A 26,965-nucleotide genomic window follows, 5' to 3' on the forward strand; every position below is an offset into this window, starting at 1 on the left:
TTGATCGGATTATTGTCCTTATGGTATAACATTATTTAAAATAATGTACTCTATTTTCCAAAATTGGTGTGGAGGTTTTCTTGTGTTGTGTTTTCACTCTATTACTGTTTGTGTGCTGCATAAATACTTTACATATTGTCTCTAAATTAAGCCGGACTGTTTTTGTGCCTAGCTACCGGAGGGTTAAGATCAGGTTACTTTAGTGACTTTTGGGGTTCACCCTGGCAAGGATTGTGGTTGTTGCTTGATAAGGGTTTCACCCCCCAAGCAATAACCCAATTTCTTATACGGTTTCTTAGAAGAACTAGCAAGTTGCACCATGTAAGCATGAAGGCTCAACCTGGGGCATATTTCTAAACTGGATGTGATCTCTAAAATGCTACAGCCTTTAACAATTAAACTGACTGTCCCCACCATGGCATAGATTATACAAGGTATGACAAAAGGGTTGGTATATTTTCCTAACTTTACAAATGCTGGGAAGATAGAGCTGTGAGGCACTCTAAAAGTGCCTTATGTAATCCTTGACTTAGAATGTATGAATAGGACTGATGCAGTAGACACTAAGAGGATGGTTATGTTCCTTGAAAATGCACGAGGAGCTTTAGGAAGCACATCACACTTCTGAGGTTTTGAAGGATATACTATTTCAAGCCCTTCATCTGATAGTACTCTCATATATTATGCTGATGCTGGCCTCATTGTGGACTTGGCATATATTATCAAATGGTGCCCCGAGTTTATAAAAAAGTGGTTTCCAACATAAAGTTTAGATTACTTTCTGGTGACACTTTATTAGGAGGAGCTAGTCAGTCAGGCTAATCGACCCAAATAATAAGCGGTCAGGGCTGCCATACATATGCAAACAGCATCCCAAATGGGAGGACTGAACTGGTAATGCGGTGATGTACCCTGAAATCAGAGGAACTTTATGGTTTTAAACGATGTTATGCGGATTTACCCAGACTCTGAATTTGTACATACACTCTGTCTGTATTAATTTAATTTATTTGCTCCAGTATGAGCACTTAGAGCAAATTGTAACATAAGGGACAAACTCAATTTTAAGGTTTAACAGTGATCACAATTCTGGTTTTGCTTCATTTTGGTACAAGAAAATTGCCGGAGTGCATCCCTCTAACTTTGATGATTTTTCGCAGCTTTTTCTAGCACATTTTTAAGAGCCAGGTTTAAGATAGAAAGGATTTACGTTTACAGATGGAATACTGGGAAATGAACTTTGGAATCTATGTATGTATGTAATCGTTCAATAAAATCTCTTTAAACTTCATTCCATTATACTCTGCAATACTGCAATTTAATTTGTGATGTTTCTCCCACTTGGGTGCTTGCCTTCAACGGCCATTTCTTTTGCACTCAGGAAGCTTCCACCAATGTTTCTAAAGACTATGTCTTCTGTTTTTGCAGTTACAGGCATTAGCTAAAAGTATTTTTTTTATTACCAATGTTCTTCTGCCAGGAGGGTGTATGACTCAATTAACTTGAGATGACTTTTTCTGTAAAAAAATATGTACAGTTCTGTTTTTTTTTAATGGGCCCACTATCTTCAAGGTCTCAGTCTCAATCTTTATGTTATGGTTCCCTTCACCTGCAGGAGAACCAAAGAGGGAGCTTGAGTACAGTGCAGAGTCTAGGATCTTCTTCTGTGCATTGGAGGTCCAGTTTCTATGTCAGAGCCAGGATAAGGATTGCATGGCGACCACACTGCAATATTGACAAGTTGAAATATCCACTGCATTCGTAGATGCGCTTTTTTTCTGGTCGAAAGTCTTCTTTGAGCACTTCCATTAAGTCTTCCAATTTGTCCTGGAAGAACCTACGTCATCTGCACGGGGAAGTCCCATAGTGAAAAGCCATACGAACCAAGAAAAACCATAAAACGTACTGATCTAAAGCATATTGCTAAAGTTTAGACTACTTTTTTGCTTATAGAATTTAAGCATCAGCTTTCTTGTCATAGGGTACTGGGGAAGTAGAAGCAGAATAAAAATTCTCCCTTACTGATAAAGATACTGTAAAATAATCTAACAGGTTGTCCTACTGGAAGAACAGATCCTGCTCAAGTGCTTTGATTCTTTTCGGGAAACAGCCTCAACAACGGAGGCTTAGCCACGCATGCCGTTTTACCGCAAGCCATACCACAGATATGCGTGGTTAGGGCAATGCGCTGTCTAGTTGCCGAGCAGAGGCCCAGGAAGGGGAATACTGGGAAGAGAAAGACTGACTCGGAAGACTCTGGACTCAGTGAGGTAAGTGGGGCTGGGGTTTGGTCTTGGGGGGGGGGGGGGGATGGGTAGGTTTTAGGACTAAGGCGGAGGTCAGGGTAGTTTTTAGGGTGGGGACAGTTTTTAGGGCTCAGGGCAAGGGGGCTGTGCCCGGGGTAGTTTTTGGGGTGTTGGCTTAATTTTTAGGGCTCAAGGCAGGGGAAGAAGGTACAGTTTACAGGGCAGGGAGCAGGGTTGGGGTATTTTAGGGATGATGGGGATAATGTTTAGGGCTCAGGGCATGAAGGATGGGTTGGGGTAGTTTTTAGGGATCAGTGCAGGGGGAGAAGGGGCAGTTTACAGGGCGCTGGGGTATGATCTTTAGCCCGCATTGCCCCATAACCTATCATGTCTTTAACCACAAAATTGCATGGTAAAGGCATGCGTGGTAAAGACGCGGTCATGGTAGAAACCAAATCTAGCGAGAGAAAAACGTCCATGGTAAAACTCAACAAGGCCTGGTCTAATGAAAAAAGCACAGGCCTGGCAGGTGGTTTCAAGTTTATGAAATGACAAAGATGAGCACTAGCCTCTTCAGCTACCAGAGATATTATTTAGTGGACTGAATCCAGAAACTGGGAAGAAGACAGTCCACTTGGATATCGATTAAAGAGATGAAAAATCTCTGTTGATGCTCTTGAAACTCAGGCATCCCATGACGGTGGAGAAATCTGAACCTAGGATAAAATTCACATCTTTGAAAAGGACCTTACCATTCCAAGTCCTAATCTGTCTATACGGGTAAGCCCTTCCTGCCGGAGTTGTTGGTGATCTTGGAGTCGATAATCTGCCAGTCACAGTTGATGGATCACGAGGTGCAGTAGGTGTATCCTGAAGATTTGTTGTTGGTCTTCCAGGATACATATCTAACCTGGATAATTCTGACTCCTTAGCAGCCATCAACAGCTTAGAAACCTCAGACAGGAACAGTGGTTTCAGGGTTGAAGTCTTCAAAGTCATAAACGAAATCAGTGGTTAGTGGGTTTTCCACATGAAGCTTGTGGCCAATGGCCAACAAGGACCTTGATGCCCAAAGTTTCAAAGTCTAAGATGTAAATAATGAATGAGTGTGAAAACAGCAGCAATGGCAATGTAACCTTGAAGGGCCCATCTCAGTATTAGAACTGAATGAATAAATACATCTGAGATAGAGAATTCACCTCCACTGACTGTTTTGCTTGGGTGGTCCTCTTACACTGGAGGTTTCTTTTTTCCGAGAAAAGGAGTTTAGTGATCCTGCAAACTACCTCCCTGTCCTTAAACCACCTACTTGGCATCCCCTTACCAATCACAATTTTCCATGTGAGAGGACTACTAAAATTAAACCCCAGAAACTATTTATGCAGCCTACAAGGATTTGTATCACCATAAAATGAGTATTGTAAGTGGGTCAGCTGTGTTGCTGAGAAAACAGTTAAAAAGACTGTCATAGGAAAAAAGGGGCAAGCTGTTCTCAAGGGACCCGCCCCACAAAGAAGAAAAATAATTTGCTCTATGTTCTGAAGCAGTAATTCATAGAAGGTGTGGTGAGGTATTGCCCACATTCTCTTGTTATAACAATGCTTATCTGCACGCTTTTCAAGCATTGCATTTCCTTTAAAAGGAGAATTCAAGTACATACTCTAATGCTTAAGAACATTTAAGATTACATGAAAGACAACTCAATCAGAAAGATACAAAATAAAAACTAATTGAATATATTACTCAGCGATAGCACCTCAGAAGGGGTGCAGGCAAGCAAGAAATGCATATTTTGGTGCTTACATACAATACTGCTGCAAAGTATTAAGGCTCAAGCAGATCGATTCAGAATATCTGAACTTACCTGTTGAGTCAGGTCCGAGTTTGAATCCATATATTTTTAAATGACGCAAAACTGTTTCCATGTTTTCTTCTTTCCCCCAAAAGCTGAGTTGCACAGGCATGGTGAACGCATTGGTAGCTCCATAAGGAACAACGCTTATTAAAAATACAAAATAGAGTAAAATGTGTAAATTGGGGAAATTAAAAAAACAGACAATGAATTAAAGGTTGTTCAGGTTTTCAAAAACATAAATCTGTTCACTGGGTTGAAGTGACTTACGTATGAACTTAGTTCTACTTTATAAAAATCTTCATTGAGGTCATAAACAGTATACTTTATCAGGCCCTGTGCAGGATCCAGGAATACTTATTGTGGTAGATAACAGGTAACCATTTCAAAAGGTACATTCTGCCATCACAGGGTTTTGGTGAGCTCAAAAACCACAAGGCCAAAAGTTACATCCAGCACAGGGCCACAACACCCCCAAACGATACCATACCCCTGCACTTGGGAGACACAGAAATTGAACAGAACCAGCCGCTGGCGAGAAGCTTTCAAGTCACAGTGGGATCTACACAGGCCCGTGGTCAGCAGCCCCAGCACTCTCACGTAAAACTCCCTGGCACATTTGTTGCTCTGTAATCGGAACCAAGCAGAGTGCAGTATGTGAGCTCTGGGTGGACTCGTGCTGGGTCTGAACTTAGTTTTAAAAAGTGGAAGTTGAGCGTATATTATAGGGAAAATGTGAGCTGAATTCCTTCACCAACCCTTGGCCTGCAGGGGTTGAGACAAAGCAGTGAGCAGGAGATTATAGGTAATGGAGTTTCCAGCATGAGCAGACTGGCTTCCACAAAACCCGGCATGGATTGGGAATGGATGTCAATTTCTAATTGATTCAAAACCAAGTCCTAGGCACACGTATAAGGATGCAATTCTATGTAATGTCAAAAGTACAGTTGTGATGCTCAATTAATTAGAAATCACAGAGGTCGACACCGGTAGGTCCGTGTAATGAATGATGTTTATACAAGCTTGGAGTACGTCAAGACAAAACGCCAGCCGACACGTGTTTCATCAACAGGTTGGTAACCTGTGACTCTTCAGGGCTGATTGTTGCGCTATGGGACATGATCGATAAACCAGTGATAATTCCAAACTGGTCGACGGGGTATTCTAAAGAGCAATGCTTGGATTGATCCAGTAAAATTATGAAAAAAAGGCGCGTGCGTCTGTTACAGCAGGACCTGTAAGAAGTAGGGTCAAGCATCAATCCGTCTCGCTCCCTCCCACATTTCGGAAGTGAGTGTCGGAAAAGTGTCAGTGCTCTGTCTATCATCTTCATGTGTTTGCTTAGTTCGGCCTAAGTTTGCAGGGTATGCCCAGAAGTGGGTCCTTGCTCACTTTGCCACTGCTTTCAAGCTAGCCTGGCTGATGAGGGATGTTACCCCCCAAAACCACTCCCAGGATGCCTGTTTCCGGTTCAGGGAAGACCTGGCTTGGCAGTTCGGGCTCGACTGCTCCCTTGAGGCACATGGTCAAGACTGATTTGCATATAGCTGGGTCTGAACTGAGGTGGTGAAGTGAGCTAAAGAACAATGATAGCTTCAACCCAGATCTGTGACTGGGGTGAGTATCTGGAAAGTGTCAGTGCTCCGTCTACCATCTCCTTGTGTTTACATACACAGTTAACATTTAAGGGAATAAATGACATTCTCAATCAACTAGTATGAGGAGAGGAGACAGAATTAAGCTTGATGTCCTGGAGCCAATTCAGGAAGAGAAAGTAATTCAACTACCAGACATAAAAGGTTATTATCTAGCTACACTGCTACAGTTTGTGGTCAGAGGATTCACTGGTAAGCCAGGCTTGGTTAAGGAGCTGCAGATAGTTTCTGCCCTCATGGGAAAACTGGATGACTGTGTATTAACCCCTACGAATGTGTGAGCCTTTTGCTGCACTCCTGAGGAAACAGGGCAAAGAAAACATAGTGTAATAGTGCTGCATTTCCATCACTTGCACCGCTGTGCAGCATACTCTTAAGAAACACTGAAGAGAAGATACATAGCTTCTAAAAAACAATAGCCAAGCATTACATTTGGTCTGCCAGGAAGGTGTTACCTACATCATATACCTTAGGAATCAAGGACAAAAAATAAAATGTGCAAGAAAGTTGCTACCCTTGCGCTACAGCTAGCCAGAGGGAGAATAGTTAATAAATGGCTGAGCCAAGAGTCTCTCAACATGGATGATTGTTTATGGTAAGCTACAGGAGTATACAGTGCGTTTCTGATATAAGATGAGAAGCTGGAGTTGGACCTATTAAACTTGTGAGGGTACATACAGGATTTATTATTGCCTCCGAAATCAACTCGTACCATGATCAGATTTTACACACAGAAGAGAACAGTTGTTGTATACCAAAACAGCAAGACTCCATGTCTACTCCTGATCACAAAACCTTGAACAGATGCTGCCAATCAAATAACCTTCAACTATAACAAGTAATTTCCTCCTGCAATGACAACTGTCCTGCAAACCTATGGCACCCTCTGGCTCCATTCTCAAAAACGTTTGAAGAAAAACACTGGGTACATTTACACTGTAGAGCAGCGATTCTTAACATTTTGCCTTCTGTGGATGCCCCTGAATCATTCCTGGTATCTAGGGTTCCCCACAGAGTCACTGTTGGAAGCTAAGTACCCCTAATGTAATTTCTATAATTTGAACCTCAAACCAATAAATAAAATACAAAACCAATATACAAATGCCCAAATATTGAAAGTTTAGTTAAGTTCACAATCAAATATAGAAAAGATTTTCAATTTTGCATCTGAATTTCTCTACACCTTATTCATTTTGATGTTTTAATTCTATTATTTCATTCTGCAACATAGTCGCGGAACCCTTGAGTAGGCTCTCTGAGCCCCACTTTGGTAATTGGCCCTCGGGTTAAGAACCAATGCAGTAGGGTACCCTAATACTGCTGTTTTTCTCCTTGTTTGATTTGATAACTGAATTAAGTTATATTACTTTTAAACTAATAAAGAATTTAGAATGGTATGCAATAATACCTACCCCTCAATCTTGGCCAGTTTGTTGTCCATAATATGGGCCAGAGCTGCAGCAAGCTCTTTTTTGATATGCCCAACCTGCTCTCCGTTCACATTATTTACTTTGACTGCATTCCTATCATATGGATTGGTTGGCTCTCTCTGTAGGGCAACCATTTCATTATTGTTAACCTAAAAACAAAAGAGAAGAATTTATGTGCCATGAAACACCTCCAATTTAATAAAACCAAAAGTGAAAAACACACACCTATATTAATATTTAAACCCTACATCAGAGGAATGCAGGAACCGCTACCTTTTTTACCTTTCTGCATATCTAAGCACTTAGGAATTACTGTAGATTGACACACTATTATCATAAAATACATAATTTAATAAATTGTATTTATTAAAGTTTGGTAGGAGACCACATGTCATGGAGAAACACCCTCCTCCCCCATGGCAGAAGACCTTTTGCATCCCCCTTTAGAGATGTCCTCCTGCAGTGCTTAGCTGGGATAGCTGTGACTTCAGCTAAGACACAGAGTTCACCAAATCGTAAATGAACCCCCTTAGTTCATTTTCAGAAAATTATAGGCAGCACCACTTCCAACACAAGGGAAGGTTACATATAAATTTAGGAGGAGGTTCCAGATCATTGAAGCTCTCAGCAAGATATATGTACATGTAAAGGACCACAGACAAGAGTAAAAAGGAGAAAATATTTGAAAAAGACCAGCCCCAGTTTGAATAGGCTTTAGAAAGACGAGATCCTTGTCCCAATCCAGTTATCAAACGCACAAGAAGATAAGAAACATCTCTGCAAAATGTGTATACATCTTCCAAATAACTCTCTACAGTCCTACACAACAAGGTGACATTTCTAAATGGGCTTCTATAGCTGTTCAATCTTTAGTTAAATGTTCCCTTAGATGAAATTGTAAAGAACAAAGTGGAACCGTATGGTAAGTAGTAAGTTCTTTATTCGCCAACACAGCTCCAAACGTGGAGCGCAAGAATGCAGCCGCTGCTAAGGATCACCAGCTGTCAACTGTCACCAACTGACAGCTGGTGATGTCACAGCTGGTGTAGTACAGCGATACGGTGTCCTCGCAGGGACACGCAAAGGCAAGTGACACTACGGTGTCCCCATGGTGTCAATACAAGTACACAACACATCTTCCCCCTTTATGAACAGAGAGACAATGGCTAACAAAGCTGAACAAAATGCCTAGTCACAAATGTAATCGTTAAGTTTCGCAGGAGGTATTATCCTTCTGCCACACCTGCTGGTACTAGATGGTAGTGACACGTCATACCTAGGAGTAGGTGGCAAAACTCTGACAACCCTACCAGAATCTGTGCTAGGGGTGTGTGTCACGGGGTTGGGAGCTTCAGCATGTGTAGTGTGAGGGTACTGTGTGGCTTCACTGTCGGATGAGTCAGATAGAGAAATGTGGTGCTTGTTATCATTAAACTTACAGTGCACTTCGTTGGTGACTACCGTGGTAGGCTTGCACACGGATAAGGCTGAGAAGTGATGCACCTTACCGTCACTTAAAAGGGCGGAGTTGCAATACACCTCTTTAACAGTAAGGGGTGGCGAGAACTTGTTCTGGCCCTTCGCTACGTGGCCACTTTTCTTTACCTTAACGGTTTCCCCTATGGAGAGTTGCACATCCTTGCAACCATGTTTGTGGTCGTATCTATTTTTGGTTTTGTTCTGACCATGCCCAACCTTCCTTCTTACTTGGTCACTGGACCAGTGTACACTCTTTGAAGCTAAAGCCCAACCCACATTATCCTTAGAGAGAGGCGTTCTGCCCCGCATGAGTACGAATGGGCTGTGACCAGTTGAGTCACACGGTGTGATTCTGTAGGCCCATACAGTTTTTAGGATCTCATTTTTCCAGCACAGTCTGTTGTCGTTGGACAACTGGATAATGCCTTTGAGTACTCTATTGAAGCGTTCCACCGCACCGTTTCCGGCAGGGTGGTACACTGATGTGGTTTTGTGTGCAATTTGGTTTCTAGATGTATAGGCCTTAAACAGGTCTGAGAGGAACTGCGGCCCATTGTCACTGGTTATCTCATATCCCATCCTCGTCGCCACTTTGTAAAGAACAAAGTGGAACCGTATGGTAAGTAGTAAGTTCTTTATTCGCCAACACAGCTCCAAACGTGGAGCGCAAGAATGCAGCCGCTGCTAAGGATCACCAGCTGTCAACTGTCACCAACTGACAGCTGGTGATGTCACAGCTGGTGTAGTACAGCGATACGGTGTCCTCGCAGGGACACGCAAAGGCAAGTGACACTACGGTGTCCCCATGGTGTCAATACAAGTACACAACAGAAATGAAGAAGATCTGCTTTTAGATGGGCCCCAAAATATACTGTGATATGTTTTTGTTATTATCATCGGCTTCTATTGTTGAGGTGCTTCAGCAACTGATCCCAGAATTTCTATTGCAGGTTGGAGTAGGAGTCATCCTGTGATGTTCTGGGTATTGTTTTCTGTTCGACCTCTAGTTGGGTGATCTTCTGCTGCACCGCTAGATGGGTGAAAGGGTCCTGTTCAATGATTTGTTTGAGAGATCCGCAGGAAGGCATTTATCACTTTCCAACACACTTGAGTGGGTAACATCACCACTGTCTGAGTTTTCAAGGAGGCTGGGCCTGTTGTTGCTGCTCAAGTGAGTGGCACATTTCAGTTTGTTGATGTAGATGTGTGGAGGTTGTGGGTTGAGGTGCTATGTTGGATGCCAAATGCCTGTTGTATCTTGATGGAAAGTGCTGGTAGGGTGAATCTAAGGAGGTGTGTGGGATGAGGGGGCCACATCAGTGTATGTGTGTGGCAGCTGTGTTGGAATGTTTTTCATGCAGGATGAATGTTTTGAATTTCTCCTACATAGTTAAATCCAAGCCATAATGAGACAATTGAGCTGTGAACGTTTACCATAAAACAATAATTAAAATAGTGACCTGAGCAGAAACATATGTAACAGTGTGAAGGCAAGAGTACTATCAGCTATTAAAATATAGGATACTATCCATCTTAAGACGGGTTGATGGCGTACCTTAGCCTTGAGACACTCTTACATATGCCTCCAACGGCAAGCTGGAAAACATTTGCAGATGGAAGTCAAGAGTGTACAGACACCGCTAAGAACAGTTGGATTGATAGATATCACGCTAACTGGTCACTGGGGATTCCTCGAAAGAGGGATGAAAATTCCATATATTTACAAGTGCATTAAAAAAAGTGGATGATGGACCAAGCAACTGATATACGTATGGCGAGATACAAAATACTGTGTCAGTAAGCTGCCCAGACATGGCAGTGTGGCAGGGAAGAATAAGTTACTTACCTTTGTTAATACTCTTTCTGGTGGCTATTCTATCTAGCTGCAGATTCCTCTACTTGTGAATCTCACCAGTCATGATCCAGAAACTCTTGCAAAGTCCTAGCACGTAGGCAGGTGGCACAATAGGCCTCCATTGTGACTCCATCCCACCTATGGACGTGACGAAACAGAGCTGCAAAACAGAGGTCATCTGTATACCAGTTTATTCATGGCCTATTCTGTTTTTTCAGACAAGATGTTTGATTTACAGATTGAGAAGCATTAACAGAGTGTGAATCTAAGTTGGAACCTTTCTAACTCCTGAAACTCCACTCCACAGCAGAGGAAGACAGGAGATTGGAATCTGTCATACACCAGTAAGAGCCCAACCAAAAGTAACTTTTTCTTCTGATGGATACTACTGACTACAGATTCCTCACCTTGTGAATTAATACCACAGCAATGCCTCTCCAAAAAGGTGGGTCGGAGAAGTGGACTTTGCAACAAGAAGTCCTACAGGACCAAGCATACAAAACAGGCATCCCTGGAAAGGGAAATAGTAGCACCTGGTGAAAGTATGGATGGTTACCCATGTGTCTGCCTGGCAGATGTCCAAAGCAGGGGTGCACCAAGCTATGTTTGTACTTGAGGACTTTGCACTCGCGGAGCGGAATGAGGCCCTTAGGGCGGTCTTTTTTGGCCAACCAATAGCACAGTTTAAAGCAAAGGACAAGATGGAGTCTTTTTGAATCGCCTCTCTTTCTTCACATCAGCAAATTAAACAAAGAACTGTTCATCCTCCTACCAATCACTAGTCCAACAAAAGAAGAAGCTAAAAGCTGACTCTTCGTGGATTCAATTTTTAACACTTAGCCAACTGCAGATAAAGATTCCATTGAAATGCCCACAAGGCCAAACAAGAGTGAGGCACCAGAAGGATCCAAGATACTGGAAGATTAAGCAGTGTTTTAACCATCAAGGTTGGACAGCAGGTCTCAGTTGAATCACCTATATTACCCTAACATCCGCTATTGCAAAAGCAGTCAGAGAGACTACGTCCAGAATGGCCCCAATGTAGTGAAGCCTCAGAGGTGGAAAATGTACACAGTTACTAAACTGATGTCTGAAGGTGGCTGGAGACTAGCTGAGGCGAACTCTCCTTCAAGAGCCTGTCGCCAAGGTGAAATATGTGGATCCCCAAACGGCGAAAATGGACGAGTACATCATAAGACCTCTGTAAAAGGCCAATGCTTGGTTGAAGGGCAGGATAGTTAATTGCAAGTGCTCTAACCCCTCAGGATCCAAAGCTAGCCGAAACGGAGTGTCTTCATTTTAAACTTCTTCTTGAGGTAGGAGTTCAGTACTTTAAGATCCAAAAGCAGTCCCAGGCGACCATCTTTCAAAGGGATCAGGAAGTACTTGGAATAACAACAGAGACAATTCTCCACCTCGGGTATGAGAATGACAGCCCCATTGGCAAGCTACATCATTACTACTTTGGAAGGAATAGTGGCATGACCTTCTGTCATATGAACAATAATTGGAATAACATGGAGGGGTACATAGAAAAGGAAGGGCATAACCTTGCAGAACAATTTAAAGGAATGATTGGTTTGACATATTAAGTACCAGTGGGGTAGGGCGCTCTTGATATAACCCCATCCCTCACTGGTTCCAAACAGCTGATGGAGGGAATACTAAAGAGGCTTGGCGACAGTGGTGCCAGGTAAAAAAAGAGGAGTAAGAGGACTGCTGCTGCTGTTGGTGACCTCTTACCCAACCAACCGCTATGCCCATAGAGACAGAAAAGGCTGAACTTGCTCTTAAAAAGCCTGTGATAGACTCCGATGATAGACAAGGCTTCTCAAACAGACCCAATGCTTTCGATATCGCAGATGAAATGGACAAGCGGGGGAAAGCAACCCTAAGAAACGAGCGATACCTTTGCTGCCCTTAAAGCATGCTAGAGCAGAATCTGCCTTTCACCCAAAGAAATAAAGGAGCCCCATTAAAGGGCACATCCATAAGTGAGGCATTGATTTCTCTGAAAATGTGGGTGGCATCCATCCAAGCATGACGTCACACATGACAACACTGGGGTCAATAGCTCAGGAAACTGAATGCATGGTATCTAGGCAAGACCGTAACATAAATTCTGCTGCATCCAAGCCATCCTGTAATGTCCATGTGAAGGAATACCATAGGTCTTCGCGTAAAGAGGACATATAATCCCAAATTGTGTGAATGTAACAACCCAGGAGACAAACAACATTTACAGATTGAAGCACTAAGTCAGCAAATGAAAGGACTCTTGCCCAGTGTGTGTTTTTTTTTTTTTTAGACTGCCCGTTTGGTCTAGCAGCAGAAAAATATTTTGGATTGACTGTGCTATAGTGCTCTTACAGGTAGGATGCGGTGTCAGAAAGGTTGCATCAGCTAATGCAGGTCTGTTAAGTCTTCCATTAGAGCGGCTCACAAACTGCATCGAGCAGGCTACAAGGAACTCCTTTTGGTAGTGCATACGTTTCTCTTTCTTTCCACCACAATTTCAGCTTTTTACTCTATTTAATGCCAATTAATATCAATGAATAACCACTGACGCTGAGGGAAAAGCTTCTTCAATGTACTTCTGAATAATCCTATAATCTCCTTTAGGAGAACCTTCAACTAGGTTATGAGGAACTCTCCTTCATTCCCAGTATAAAGAACAAGGAAGATGTTGCATACTAGCAAGATCCTAGCTCTGTGTTAAAAAGTACCTGCCACTGAAAAGCCATGACGGGATACTGGTGGGGAGTGCTTCTTTGCCAGAAGTGTCAATTTTCATTCTCTAAAAGATGCAGTTTATGTGGCTCCACTGCCCCCGTTTTCTTTCATTTTTCCTTTTAAATGTTTGTGTCAGGGTTTCTGTCCACTTGCTTCGTCATAGTGACTTTTCAAAATCAGAATAGACTTCTTTAGGATAAATAAACTAATCTCAATATAGCCAATAGGCTGACAAAAATCATGTTTATGCATGAAAATTGTTTTTCCAAAGAAAAGTGGTTTATGATATATATATTTTTTTTAAATACAAATGTTCCATGGACCTCCGCATGGGCAAAACTATACAGTGTGTAGGACACCAAGACTGCAGGTAGGTAACCTTTCTATTAACAGGGAAGGAAGGTCAGGTAATTGACGGAGATGTTACCAAGCCTCATTGCACTTTGGAAAGGCACTCAAACTGCCACGGTGGAGAGGCAAACAGAAATAAAGTGAGCTTCCTTAAATGTCAGTAACATATTGGAGCGTTCTATACTCAGGTGCTCTCCCACATAATACGTCATGTTTTTCTGAAGGCAATGTGATTATCAGCATAACGATACTGATATATTAATGGCACTTCAGCAACAAATGCCTGGCAACACAAAGACACACAAACAAGTAAAATTCCACAAATATATCTTACTTTTTCTGACAAAGTGACCATCATTCAGAAAACAATATGGTGGCTACCCCAGCAGCTCTTCTGTGGAACTCAGAAATACTATAGAATAGGTGGGGATGTTATCAGAGGCACAAGACTGGTCACTGGGATACAGTGATACCCACTGTTAGGAGGGGGGGAAACCTAAAACTGTAGACTGCAGCTTGTGATGCCACTGACAGGAAACAGCAGTGTCCTGTTGATGGATGCGCACAGGTTAGTCTCTGGGAGCTGGTGATCCACAACTGAAGAGAGAAGCTGAAGTGATCTGGAGATGGAATGGGAGGAGGGATTGAAAACCTCGGAATTCACTCTTCACTGTTATGATGTGGCCCACAGGTCCAGGCCTGTAATGGTCACAGAAAAAATCCTATGCCTACAGCTGTGGAAGCAATCTTGTACTTGAACACAGCACCTGGAGAGATAACACAGAGTACATGATCTCCTGGTCCTGCAAAAGGAGACATCTAGGCAGACACGACTGACACAAGACAGAGAAAGAGAGAATAAGAGATCTGAATGGAAAATTGTTGAAATGGACAAAACAGCAGAGAATTGTGATGGAGGAGCAGAGCGGGAACCTTGGGAGAGTAGCAGCTAATGAAGATTGTGACAGAATATATAATATCAGGGACAGCACAATGAATAAGATGCCTGCGATGGATTTGTGCATTTTAAGCGTCACTTTCTCTAGCCTAGGTAATTAGTTAAAATCCATGAGCAAATATTCTTGGACAAATAATTAGGTGTATTCACATGTGGCTCTCTAGGTAGGCACCCGGACACAAATGGCAGTTACTCTTACTACAAAGAGTTCCACGCTCAGAGTTCACTAGAGTGAACGTTGTGGAAGACTTTGGGTAAACGTTTGCTTAAAAGGACAATGCTTTAGTGTTCAACCAGGCATATCTGAATTTATACAACATGTACCTCACCCATTATTCTGTGTAATCTATGGCGACAATGGCCGCCGATGGGGCAAATGGAAGGGGCATGCCTCGAAGAGAATGAATGCAAAAAGAACAGTTGATGGACAGAATGCAGAACAATGTCATACATTCACCCCAGTACAGAGATCTGGGCCTGAATCCATTGTTTCTTTGCTCCCCATGCCTTTCCAGTTTGAACCCTGCCATATGCAAATCAGTCTTGAGCCTGTGCCCAATGGGAACAGTCTAGCTCGGACTTTTCCAAGCCAGGTTCTCACTGGACTGGAAACAAGCATCCCCGGACCAGTTTGGGGGTTTCACCCCTCATCAGCCAGGATAGCTTGACTCCAGTGGCATGGAGAGCACTGGACCCACGTCTGGGCATACCCATCCCACTCGGGGTGACAAATGCAAAAAGTACAATTGATGGACAGAATCCAGAACAATGTCATACATTTACTCCAGTACAGAGATCTGGGCCTAAATCCCTTGTTTTATTGCTCCCCATGCCGATCCAGTTTGAACCCAGCCATATCCAGATCCCTCTTGACCCTGTGTACACTGGGAATAGTCCAGCTCGAACTGCCAGGCCAGGTCCTCCCCGGACTGGAAACAAGCATCCTAGGACCGTTTTTGGGTTTTCTCCACTGATCAGCCAGGTTAGCTGGACTCCAGAGGCAAGGAGAGCACGGGACACATCGATCTGCTTCATAAGCCCTAACTGCAAAAACACTTTAAAAAAAAAAAAAACTACACAGAATCTGTTCAATGTGTTCCAAAAATACTGAGTCCCTGAAAACATAAATCGAGACATGCATGAGAACAAAATAATACGTATTAAAATATGGCTTGCACGAAAGGCACACCTTTGCAAGGAGAGCAAAGTTAACATACAGCAGTGTTGCAAAGAGTCCATAACTCACCAGATAAAATTATTACGCATCTTTTGAGATGGAAACTTTGCTCAAGCGGACTTAGAAATACAAGTGATCTTGCCTAATTGTGTGACGGTGTCAACAGCCGAGTACAATAGTGACAGGATACTGCACAGTACTATTAAAAGGTAGAAAAGATTATGCCGTCACAATCAATCCTGCATTTATTAGAAAAGGGCAGAGAATAGATGTCATTTTTGAACAAATGCAGATTACTGTCAAGCAGTGCTATTTGGAATCAAATCGTTCTACTCCTTCATTGTACAGAAAAGGTCATGTGTGCTTTGGTGAACCACATTCACTACCTATTCTTACATGTGTAGCATATACAGAAAATAAATATAAAACGTGAATGATTTCTGGAGAGTAAGAAAATAGTCTTCAGAAAAAAACGGAATTATCATCAGCTAAATAGATCAGCTTAGTATATGTATTCTGCCATACTAACTCCCAGTATCTGAACAGTGAGCTTTAGACATAACTGTTAATAAGACAAAGGATGAGATTTATGTAGAACTCACTTTTTCTTTGAAGAGGAACTGAGAGCACATGCCACCAGTAACAATTTTAAGAAAACCTGAATCATTCTATATTAGAAGAATGTTTTATATGGAGTTGAGCATGTGATGTGATAACTTCATTGTCCATTTCTCTTCTTTGGATAAAGGTGCTGCTGCAATACACTGACTAATGATTAATAAAGTAACGCGTGTGTTATGATATGCGTTTTATGACTGAATGCTCCTTGTTTTTATATGGGAAAGTGGGACTGTTTTTTGGAAAGTTGTATAAAGTGCATGTCACGCAAATGCAATAAAAAAAAAAACAGGCTTTGACATGTCAACAACGGCGTGGATCAACAGACTGAGGATCAGAGTAGAAGAGCTCTTTTACACAAGATCCCTAGTGTTCATTGGTGTTCATGTAAGAAAATCAGTTAGAGAAGAAAGTTTTGATGATCTTCTCAAATTTAAGTGGGGCTCTCAGTGACGAGTAATGGCTGCGGCCATCAACAACAACAGTTGATGGACAGAATGCAGAACAATGTCATACATTCACCCCAGTACAGAGATCTGGGCCTACATCCATCATTTGTTTGCTCACCATGCCATTCCAGTTTGAACCCAGCCATATGTAAATCAGTCTTGACCCTGTGCCTCATGGGAACAGTCCAGCTCAAACTGCCAAGCCAGGTCCTCCCTGGACTGGAAACAAGCATCCTAGGACCGGTTTCGGGGTTTCACCCCTCTTCAGCCAGGATAGCTTGATTCCAGTGGCATGGAGCGCACGGGACTGTTCCCATGAGGCACAGGGTCAAGACTGATTTGCATATGGCTAGGTCTAAACTGTGGTGGCATGGTGAGCAAAAGAATGATGGATTTAACCCAGATCTCTTGACTGGGGGTGAATGGTTTGATTTGTCCTACATTCCGTCCATCAATTGTGTGTCTTTTGCTTTCTCGCCCTAAGTGCGCCAGGCATGCCCAGACGTGGGTCCTGGGCTCACTGTGCCACTGGAATCAAGATATCCTGGCTGAAGGGGGGGTGAAACCGGTCCTAGGATGCTTGTTTCCGGTCCAGGGAAGACCTGGCTTGGGCAGTTCGGGCTGGACTGTTCCCATGAGGCACAGGGTCAAGACTGATTTGCATATGGCTAGGTCTAAACTGGGGTGGCATAGTGAGCAAAAGAATGACGGATTTAACCCAGATCTCTTGACTGGGGGTGAATGCTTTGATTTGTTCTGCATTCCGTCCATCAATTGTGTGTCTTTTGCGGCCATCAACAGGCACAGAAAAGAGAAGCAATATTCAAGGTACTTACCACACCTGTGTAGTATCGTAGACCAACTACATTTCCCCGTAGACTTCCATATAAAATAGCAGACTCTACATCTTCATCCGCTGAAGTAGCTATGGTGTCATCTAGAGAAATCAATTCTTCTGGTTCAGGACTGAAGATATGCGGAGAAGCAAAATGAGAGTTTACAGACCTTCCATACGGAGTAGATTGCAAATACTTCCAGACCGGACCTCTGCAAAACAAAATGCATTTCACGGATTACTAAGAACAACCCTGACAAAAATGGATTGTCTACAAGTGGTTATTTTTAAAAGTAAGTTTGATACAATACAATATTAAATATGTATTGCTAGAATGAAATGTCACAAATGGTAATTACAAGGACATTACTGGAGTAAATAGGTATTTTCATAGGACAAAAGTATTACGGGCTATGTCGTTAAGGGGGCACTACCAAGAGAGCTTCAAAATAAAGCCAAAAGCGAAGAGGTAAATGTGCATGTTGATCTGTAAACCTGAGAATGAGCAACATTACCTATCTGCATGGAAAGAAACTTTGATCTGTTGATTCCCATGCTATGCTGGTTAACATAAAAATAGCTATAGACACAGGCCATAGTAAAGCAACGGGTGTGTTTAGGAGGGTTGACCTTACAAAAACACAACAAAGCACTACTAGCAGAAGAGTATCCGAATAGGCTAAGAAAAGACAATCAAGGAATACATTAGAGGAATAGCTAACATAAACAAGCATTGGAAATTAAATCTGTCTCGCATTGTTTCAGTTAGAGCTTTTGGATGGAGGCGTTGACATTGGACGTCACCTCAGCAAGTTATGACTATATGGTCTGCTTCTTAAGAGCAGTGACTCCGCCCTGGTTTTAACTCTTATTATGGCTACCAAGGTTTCGGATTGCCATGTGTGACAATTTTTATAATTTCAGTGTACTTATGAGTGATATTTCAATAGGTGACACTACCTCACGAGCAAATTCAATAAATGAAGAAGCGGGAAACATATAAATATAAGAAATTACACACATTTGAGCAACAATAAACCCAAAGAAAAGTTTCAAACTGCTGCAAAACACCAGAAATGGAAGGGCTTTAACCTGCACGTGTGTCAAGGTCAGGAGGTCAAACACAGGCATCGGTCTGCCTGTAGTTTAACACAGCCAGTGCTGGGCGGCAACAGCAATACTTGGGGGCCCGGTTTGTCGAGGAAGTTGCCAGAATGTTAAGAGAAACTATTTAATCGACACATATAATTAGAGGACCGGTACCAGTGAGGTCACTGCCCGCTAGCACTACTGAGGGCTCCAAAACACGGATCTTGTCAGCTGACTTAACGGACGTCAGCTGCCTAAAAATCATTCATTAATATGGGATAACAAAATGAACAATTATTTCAGTTTATTGTTAAATGGAGAACATGTCCATGTTCTCCATTTAACTGACGCAATTGTGTGCACTTAAAGTGCTTTGTTGGGCCGGTTATTTAGATCATAAATGACTCCCATAAATTAACCACTAAGTTAAGTCAGCAGAGCCTGGTGTTGTAGTAGTCCTGAAACTTAACTTTCTGGCTACTTCTGCACTGGCATCTGGGTTCTCACAGGACGTGTCCCACATGGGCAGCAGACTCACTGACTTTCTCGATGCTGTGGCAGGAGTGTCTGGTCATTGCAGGCTCTGGTAGGATGTTTTTAGCATATGATATTGTATCATAAATCAAAAAGTCAGTAGTCAGCTGAATCGCGAGCCACAGAATGCAGCACAGGCATTGACAAGCCTCAGGGGAGTGTAGCGCACTAGTGGCAGCCAAGACACGGTAATTCTATGTCAGGACCGGAGGTGAGGATTATGCATACTCTCTTCGCTTTATTTTGACAGCAGCCATTTTGAAAAAATACATATCACAAACTATTCCCATGAACCCTAGGGAATAGGAAACAAGCATTTACAATGCAATGGTCTAGGCATTGTTAAAGTTAGAGCTATTGGCATTGCTCATGACATTATTTTTGTTTATGTTTTTGTTTTTAAAACATTTAAAGAAATAGCATTGTTATTTACAATGTCAATAGCTTAATCTCTCTCAAATGCGAGACCTATTGCATTTGCACCCACACAGAGCCACACACACAAAGCCACCCACACACACAGAGCCACCCACACAGAGCCACCTACACAGAGCTATTCACAGAGCCACCCACACAGAGCCACCTACACACACACACACACACACAGTTACCCACACACAGACAGAGCCACCCACGCATAGAGCCACCAAGGTCTCGCCTTTGATCAAGTTAAAGCCATTTGCTTTGCTAATGGTATTGTACAGCATAGCAAATGGCTTTAACTTAATAAAAAGCGAGACCTATTGCATTTTCAATGCTTGTTATATTGGCAATTACAGAGCCCTGTTTTCAACCCGTCTTTGGTGCCCTCTAAGCAATTGGTCCCAAACTAGCTGCATCAGTTGACGAAATGGGCCATATCAAGTTTTCACTCAGGAATCAAATATAATTTTTGCAGTACAATTTTTATTTAAATGTGGATGTCCAATGCCACTCTACTCAGTGCCCCGCCACTCCACAGACCACAATGCTGCTTCACTGCACTCCATTATAATTTTATTTATATAACACTACCCCTGACGAGGCATTGAAGAGCTTGGTTTTATGTCACTCTACTCTTGGTGCTATTCACCTCCGTGCCACTCTTCGCCGCACAATGTCACTTCACGCTATACAATGTCACTTCACTGTACTCAATTATAATTATGTTTATACAGCGCTTACTACATCTGATGAGGCGTTTAAGAGCTTTGCTGCATGCTACAACACTCCTGTCAATGCCACTCCACTCCGTGCCACTCCACACCAGTGCTTAATTTGTAAAAAAAAAAAAAAAAAAGGGCCGAGCTCTTGTCTGGAGGTCACTGCAGCTTGCACCACCCATTGCCACTGCCAGTGATGATACCAGCATAATTACTAACAATCGCACTTCTACAAGTGTGACTATTCTAGGTGCTGAACACAATACGAATGGCTTGGACGGCAGGTATTAGTCTTTTTTAAATGTATTTTGAATTAATAAATAACTGTTGTGCACATTTCTACATTAGACGGCGCCACCATGTGCCGGTGTTGATAACTAAGTGCTGGTGCCAAGCACCGGAACACACTGGCTCAAATTAAGCACTGCTGCACACCATACAATGCCTCTTCACTCCACACAATGCCACTGCACACCACACCACACAATGCCACCCCACTTCAACATAGCAAGAAGACCTCAAATGCTTGTAGGGTTTGGCTGGAGAGTATGCAGCCCTGTTAGTGCAGAGCCTTCACATGGACGGGGCTGTTTAATAGTGTTTACATGCTCCATAAATGTATGCCTTTGCCAGTTACATAGTTGTGTGGGCCAACCTGTTGCAAAAAAAATTTGCGAATGAGATTTATTGTGTATAAAATAAGAAATCTGCAAGGCCGCACATGCAGGTTTGCTGCACAGAATTCATAACACGTCCTACAGGAGGAAATTGCAGACTCAAGGTAAGACAGGAGTTGGGCAATTAAAATGCCAATGGAAGTATCAATCCTTGACGTGGAAATCCCCCGGTGCTAAATAGTACAAGCGCAGGCTTCACTTTTTCCTTCCGCACAACCCAAACATCCCACCCTTCCCCTACATACACCCTCAATAGCAGATAGGATAAGACATCACAAATTCAGCAAATATGGTGACCACAAGAGGATGTGAAAGGCAACGATGACCTAGCTGACCCTAGTCTTCGTGCAAAATGTGGAACTTATAAAGCCTGTTTTTAAAAATATAAGTCCTCACATGTTTTCCACAGTGAGTCAGATGTGTACAGCTTATGACTGTTTTGTATTTCCCATACCTTCAAGACTACTTGCATCTTCCAGTCAATCTTGTTTTTCAGGCTTGTTTGTGGACTTATGTTTTTTGGTGGCTATTATGATTACTTTGATCAGTGGCGGCTTTAGTAATAAAGGCTTCAACATCCTGGCATTTGCCACTTCTTTAAATGGATTGAGGTGCAGTATTTTATTTCAACACTGACACTTCAATTCAGAAATAGTGTCACCTAAATCTTGCCAGCAAATATCCGTAGAGGTGATTCATTTATTAAAGTACTGAGGTTAGTAACTTTTAGAAGATTGGGGCCAAGATCTCATTACATCACAGAAATAAGGGTGTAGGGCAAATTCGTGGTTTGCAGTGCAACTTCTAGCCTGCCCTATTACTGAGTGAATTATATATTCGTTTGAAAATGGCAACTTAAACTGGTTATATCGCCCAATCTTCTGTCTCTCCAGTTGTAAGCTATTACCATGATCTCATAATGAGACTTAGAGAGAAAGACACAGACAGAGAGAAAGACACAGACAGAGAGACACAGACAGAGTCAGACACAGACAGAGAGTCAGACACAGACAGAGAGTCAGACACAGACAGAGAGTCAGACACAGACAGAGAGAGACAGAGACAGAGACAGAGACAGAGAGACAGAGAGACAGAGAGACAGAGACAGAGAGACAGAGAGAGAGAGAGAGAGAGAGAGAGACAGAGAGACAGGGAGAGACACACAGAGACAGAGACACACAGAGAGACAGAGACACAGACACAGAGAGACACAGAAGAGAGAGAGTCGAAGAGAGTTGCAGAGAGAGTTGCAGAGAAAGAGAGTCGCAGAGAGAGAGAGAGTCGCAGAGAGTCGCAGAGAGAGAGAGAGAGTCGCAGAGAGAGAGAGATTTAACAGCTTCTACCTATAGCTAGGATGATTCTGTGGGAACGATGTACACATCTAATTGAGTCCTAACCCTTTGCACTGTGACGCAGTTCAGGAAGTGAGATTGAAAATACGTATTTATTTCAGGGCTATTTACTGGATCAATTGAATCACTTCTTGGAGGCATTTTCAGTATCATGGAAACTAATGTTAGACTTAGGAGTCCTATGACACTTGGGCTGACTAGAAAGCATGTGAAATGGCTACATGTGAGATTCCTTTTGTGACATCCGCAGCCTGGTGGGTGACCAGTCATTTTACGAGCCCATCCGCCTCCCCATCTCACCTGGAGTCAAACTTGCTGCCATCCGGGAAGGTGCCGTGGTAGTGGTAGCGCATTAAGTCGCGGACTGTGACCTCGCGGGGGCAGACATCGGGCACGGAGCGGTGCTCCACATACACGTCGTCCAGCGGCACCGGCGGCACGTTATTGCAGGCCACCATGCTCATCAACAGACAGGCCGTCTGCAACCAGGCTAGGGCCTGCCACCAGCGCCGGCTGCTGCAGGACACGGCCTGGTGCAGAGGAATGGGCACTGGGGGCTGAGAAGAAAGCAAGCCTGAGGAGGAAGGGCAGTGCTGTGGAAAATCTGGGAAGGCGAACAAGGAGATGGAAAGCGCCCCCACCCTTTCCAGGTCTGGAAGAAGAGCCCCCTCCTTCCCAGGATCCGCAGCTGGGAGGAGAATGGCGCCTCTGTGCTCCGGGTACACCACTGCTTGTTTTCTTTGGCAGGGGCGCAGGCCAGCGCTGGGCTTGGGGGAGGGGTGGAAAGAAAGTTGTGCAATACCCCCAAAAACAACGTTGGTGGCTACAAGCACGGGATAAAAGGAGGGGTACCGGCCTAAACCATGGGTGGTGGTAAAAGGGTGTGAGGGTTCCTACAAGACCCACCCGATTGAGAGCAGGGAACCGAGAGCCCCCGTCGCTGATGACCCGAGACTGTGGGTGGGGCTTTAGTGGAATGGGGGCTACTTTTATTTCTTCTGTAACGCCCACAGCTGGATATGCTGGTTGGGGGGGGGGGGGACAACGGAGGGCACCGATACGGTTTAAGGTTAATCACTCCTCCCCAACAAACAAACACTCTACCTCTTGCAATGTCGACTTGAGCGCGTGTATTCGCCGCCCCCCCAAGAAAAATTCTCAAAATGCACAAAGCCCACATGACTCAACCTGCACACGGGCACCAGGAACTTGTCTTCCCTTCAGTGACCCCTAAGTGGACCTCTACTAAAGGAAGGCAAGGCAGTCCTCAGACAGCGCAGACAGCGGCATGGCTGACACCGACCCCAGGACCCCGCAGGAGCTCGCCGACTTTGTAACCATCTTTCTCAGAGGTCAAGCAGAAATGCCTCGGAGAAACGCAGCGTCATTTTCGGATTCCGGGGCATGTTTTTCTTTCTCTCCTCTTCCCATTGGCTGGAATGTTTACATTCCAGAGGAGAGAAAGAAACTAAAAAACACGCCCCCGAATCCGAAAAAGACGGGGCTTAAATGGACAGACGCCCCTCTCCTCCAATGGCTGGCCTCCGTTTAGGAAGCCAGCCAATGGAGAAGAGGGGCGGGTTCAAGCCCCACTACTGAAAAACATTAAATCTCGCAAGCGAGACTGCGCAAGCGCAGCCTTCGCTAGCCAAGACCTAAAAATGAGCACAACAGGGTGAAACCAATCAGCAAACCGTTCCAAAGGCACAGCCAATCAGAGGGCCGCATACTGCCATATAGTCCTCCTCCTTTGTTGCTCACAGCCGAAGTTAAGTATCTTCCTCCTTACCTCGGTATCGGTTGGAATGTTTGTGGTATTTCCTATTCATGTCTCTGTACCTTTCTTTGCACTTTGTATGCATCGGATTGACTTTTTCAATTTAATCTATTTGGACACTATGATCAAATTCTAAATGTTGTAATAAACAATGCGCATTAAAATTAAAGTTACTATACAAGATTTATGCTATATTTTACAACTAAACAGGCAGCTATCTTGCAAAAAACAGGGTCATTATATGAATGGTGCAGCAGGTGCAGTAGAACCCAAAAGTTGTCAGAACTCCTCTAAACACATAATATTGCTATATTTTACAACTAAACAGGCATTCACAAGTGCAGTCACCTTGCAGTTAAAGGGGGTTTGATTTAAATGGTACAGCAGGTGCAGTGAAACTGGGGCCAAAAGTTGTCAGAACTCCACTAAACACCAAATATTGCTATATTTAACTACTAAACAAGCATTCACAAGTGCAGTTTTCTTTCACGCACTAGTGTCATGATTTCAATAGTGCAGCAGGTGCAGTGGAAAAGGGACCAAAAGCTCCAGCCACCCCACTAAACACTTAATATTGCTCTAATTTATTACTAAACACTTAATATTGCTATAATGTATTACTAAACAGGCAACCACAAGTGCAGTTACCTTGCAGACAACAGGGTCATGATTTGAATGGTGCAGCAGCACCGGGCCCAAAAGTTGTCAGAACTACTCTAAATACATACTGTTGCTATATTTGACTACTAAATTGGCGTCACAATTTCAGTTACCTTGCAGTTACAAGGGACTTGATTTAAATGGTGCAGCAGGTGCAGTGGCACCAAGCCAAAAGCTCTAGGGATACCACTAAACACAGAACATTACTACATTTTACAATTAAACAGGCAGTCACAAGTGCAGTTACCTTACAAGCAATGAGGTCATGATTGATTTAAATTGTGCAGCAGTGGCACCGTGGCCAAACGTTGTCATAAATGCTCTAAAAACCAAATATTGCTATATTTTACTACTAAAAAGGCAGTCACAAATGCATTTATTTTGAAGACATTAAGGGCATAATTTGAATGGTGCCGCAGGTGCAGTGGCACTGGTCCCAAAATGTGTCAGCACTCCTTTAAACACACAATATTACTATTACATCACTTGATTCTACTATTTCACGCTTTCATTTTTCAAACTTTTGCCATCACTTACCCACACAGTACCTCTAGTAACAGCACAATATATTGCCTTTTTGTACATAAACAAGTCATAACACTTGAACAGACTTTCTGTGACTTATATTGTACAACTACTCAGCAAGCTACAACTTACAACAAAAAACAGATTATTAATTACATAGGCGAAACCTAATGCATTTACCAATGCTCATTTAAAAGATCATTCTTCATTATTGGAGGAGGACTGTTCGGACGCCTAAATGTTGGTGGGGTGGGGGGGATGGGTGGTAAAAACTGTTGTTCCCCGGTGGGGGAGTATATACGGGCTGAGACATACTGCTATCATACTGTAAGACCTTCCAACGGGACTAACTTGGGGTGCAGCGATGCCCGGCCTCCGGGATGTGGGATAAGCTGTCGGGCTGCTGTGGCGTGTTGTGGTATAACAGCCGGCCTCAGGGTTGTAGGCACACTATGATGTATGTCCGTTCAAGCAATCTGATAATAAAGAAATACATTTAAAAAAAAAAAAAAGAAGATCATTCTTTTAAAGTGATAACCTCATCTTTCACATCTACCATGCAGACTTTAGAGCATGGCGTTCCACAAGGCTCCGCCCTCGATCCTGCACTTTTTTATACTTATGTAAAACCACATGCTGATGTTGTACGATCTTTCGGGATTTCACTGGTGTTCTATACAGACAATAACCAGCTTATTTTATCACTGACTACGGGTTTCATTACTTGCGCTGCCAACATGAAGCCTTTCGCAGCCAGGCCTTCCCCCAGTGCCATGTCCTTTTTTGGCTATTTGGGTTAGTTTGCATTAGGCCCCAATAACTCTTTGTTCACATAAAGTACACAAGCCAAATTTGTGTCCTTTTTTCCAACTTTCTGAGAATTCTAAAGGTACCCAGGATATGTGGATTCCACTTGAGGGAACGGAGAAATTAGCCAAAATAGAGCAACATTTTGGTTTTTGGTGGAAAATGGGAAAAATAATGCTGCAGAAGAAAGCGTCTGGGTTTTTTCCCTGCAAACGGTATCAACGAAGGGTTTATGGTGCTAAAATACCCGTCCTCCCAGCTTTCAGGAACAGGCAGACCTTTGTCAAAAATTCTACATTTGACACAGTTTTGGCATTTTACTAGGACATAACTTATTTTACCTATATTTTTTTTTGCTTTCAACCTCCTTCCAGTCAGTGGTAGAAATGGGTGTGAAAGCAATAATGGATCTCAGAAAGCTATACATTTCTCAAAAGTAGACACAATTCTGAATTCAGCAAGGGGTTTTGTGTGGAAGCTTCAAGGTGTTCCTATAGAAAGAAACAGCTGAAAAACAAATATTGAAATAGAGTTAAAAAAACAGCCATTTGTGCCTACATTTTAACCTGTAACTTCGAACTATAGTAGATTTTTGAAGGCAATATACAGTTACGTCCATGGAACCCTTCTGGTTGCAGGGATATATGGGGCTTGTAGGTTCATCGAGGACTCGAGGCTTCCAGAGCCAATAACAGAGTTCCACTTTGCAATGGTTGTTTCATGGTGTACAGAGAAAACAGCAATTTATTCGCTAAAATATAAAT

At 43.0% G+C, this 26,965-nt stretch overlaps 1 protein-coding gene across 6 annotated transcripts in view; it reads right to left on the reverse strand.

Moving 5' to 3' along the window:
• The window catches only part of HLTF (helicase like transcription factor), a 397,768-nt gene that overhangs the window by 344,929 nt on the left and 25,874 nt on the right, over positions 1–26,965 (reverse strand). For all 6 annotated transcript variants that reach the window (XM_085635054.1, XM_085635052.1, XM_085635053.1 and 3 more), the window contains exons 2-4: positions 17,640–17,850; positions 7,166–7,332; positions 4,111–4,244 (exon numbers count right to left, since the gene is read on the reverse strand). In XM_085635054.1, the coding sequence (XP_085491180.1) occupies positions 4,111–4,244; positions 7,166–7,332; positions 17,640–17,850 (512 nt within the window). The remainder of the gene's footprint in view (positions 1–4,110; positions 4,245–7,165; positions 7,333–17,639; positions 17,851–26,965) is intronic.

The sequence above is a fragment of the Triturus cristatus genome, chromosome 11, assembly GCF_964204655.1.
Source record: "Triturus cristatus chromosome 11, aTriCri1.1, whole genome shotgun sequence".
Lineage (NCBI taxonomy): Eukaryota > Metazoa > Chordata > Amphibia > Caudata > Salamandridae > Triturus > Triturus cristatus.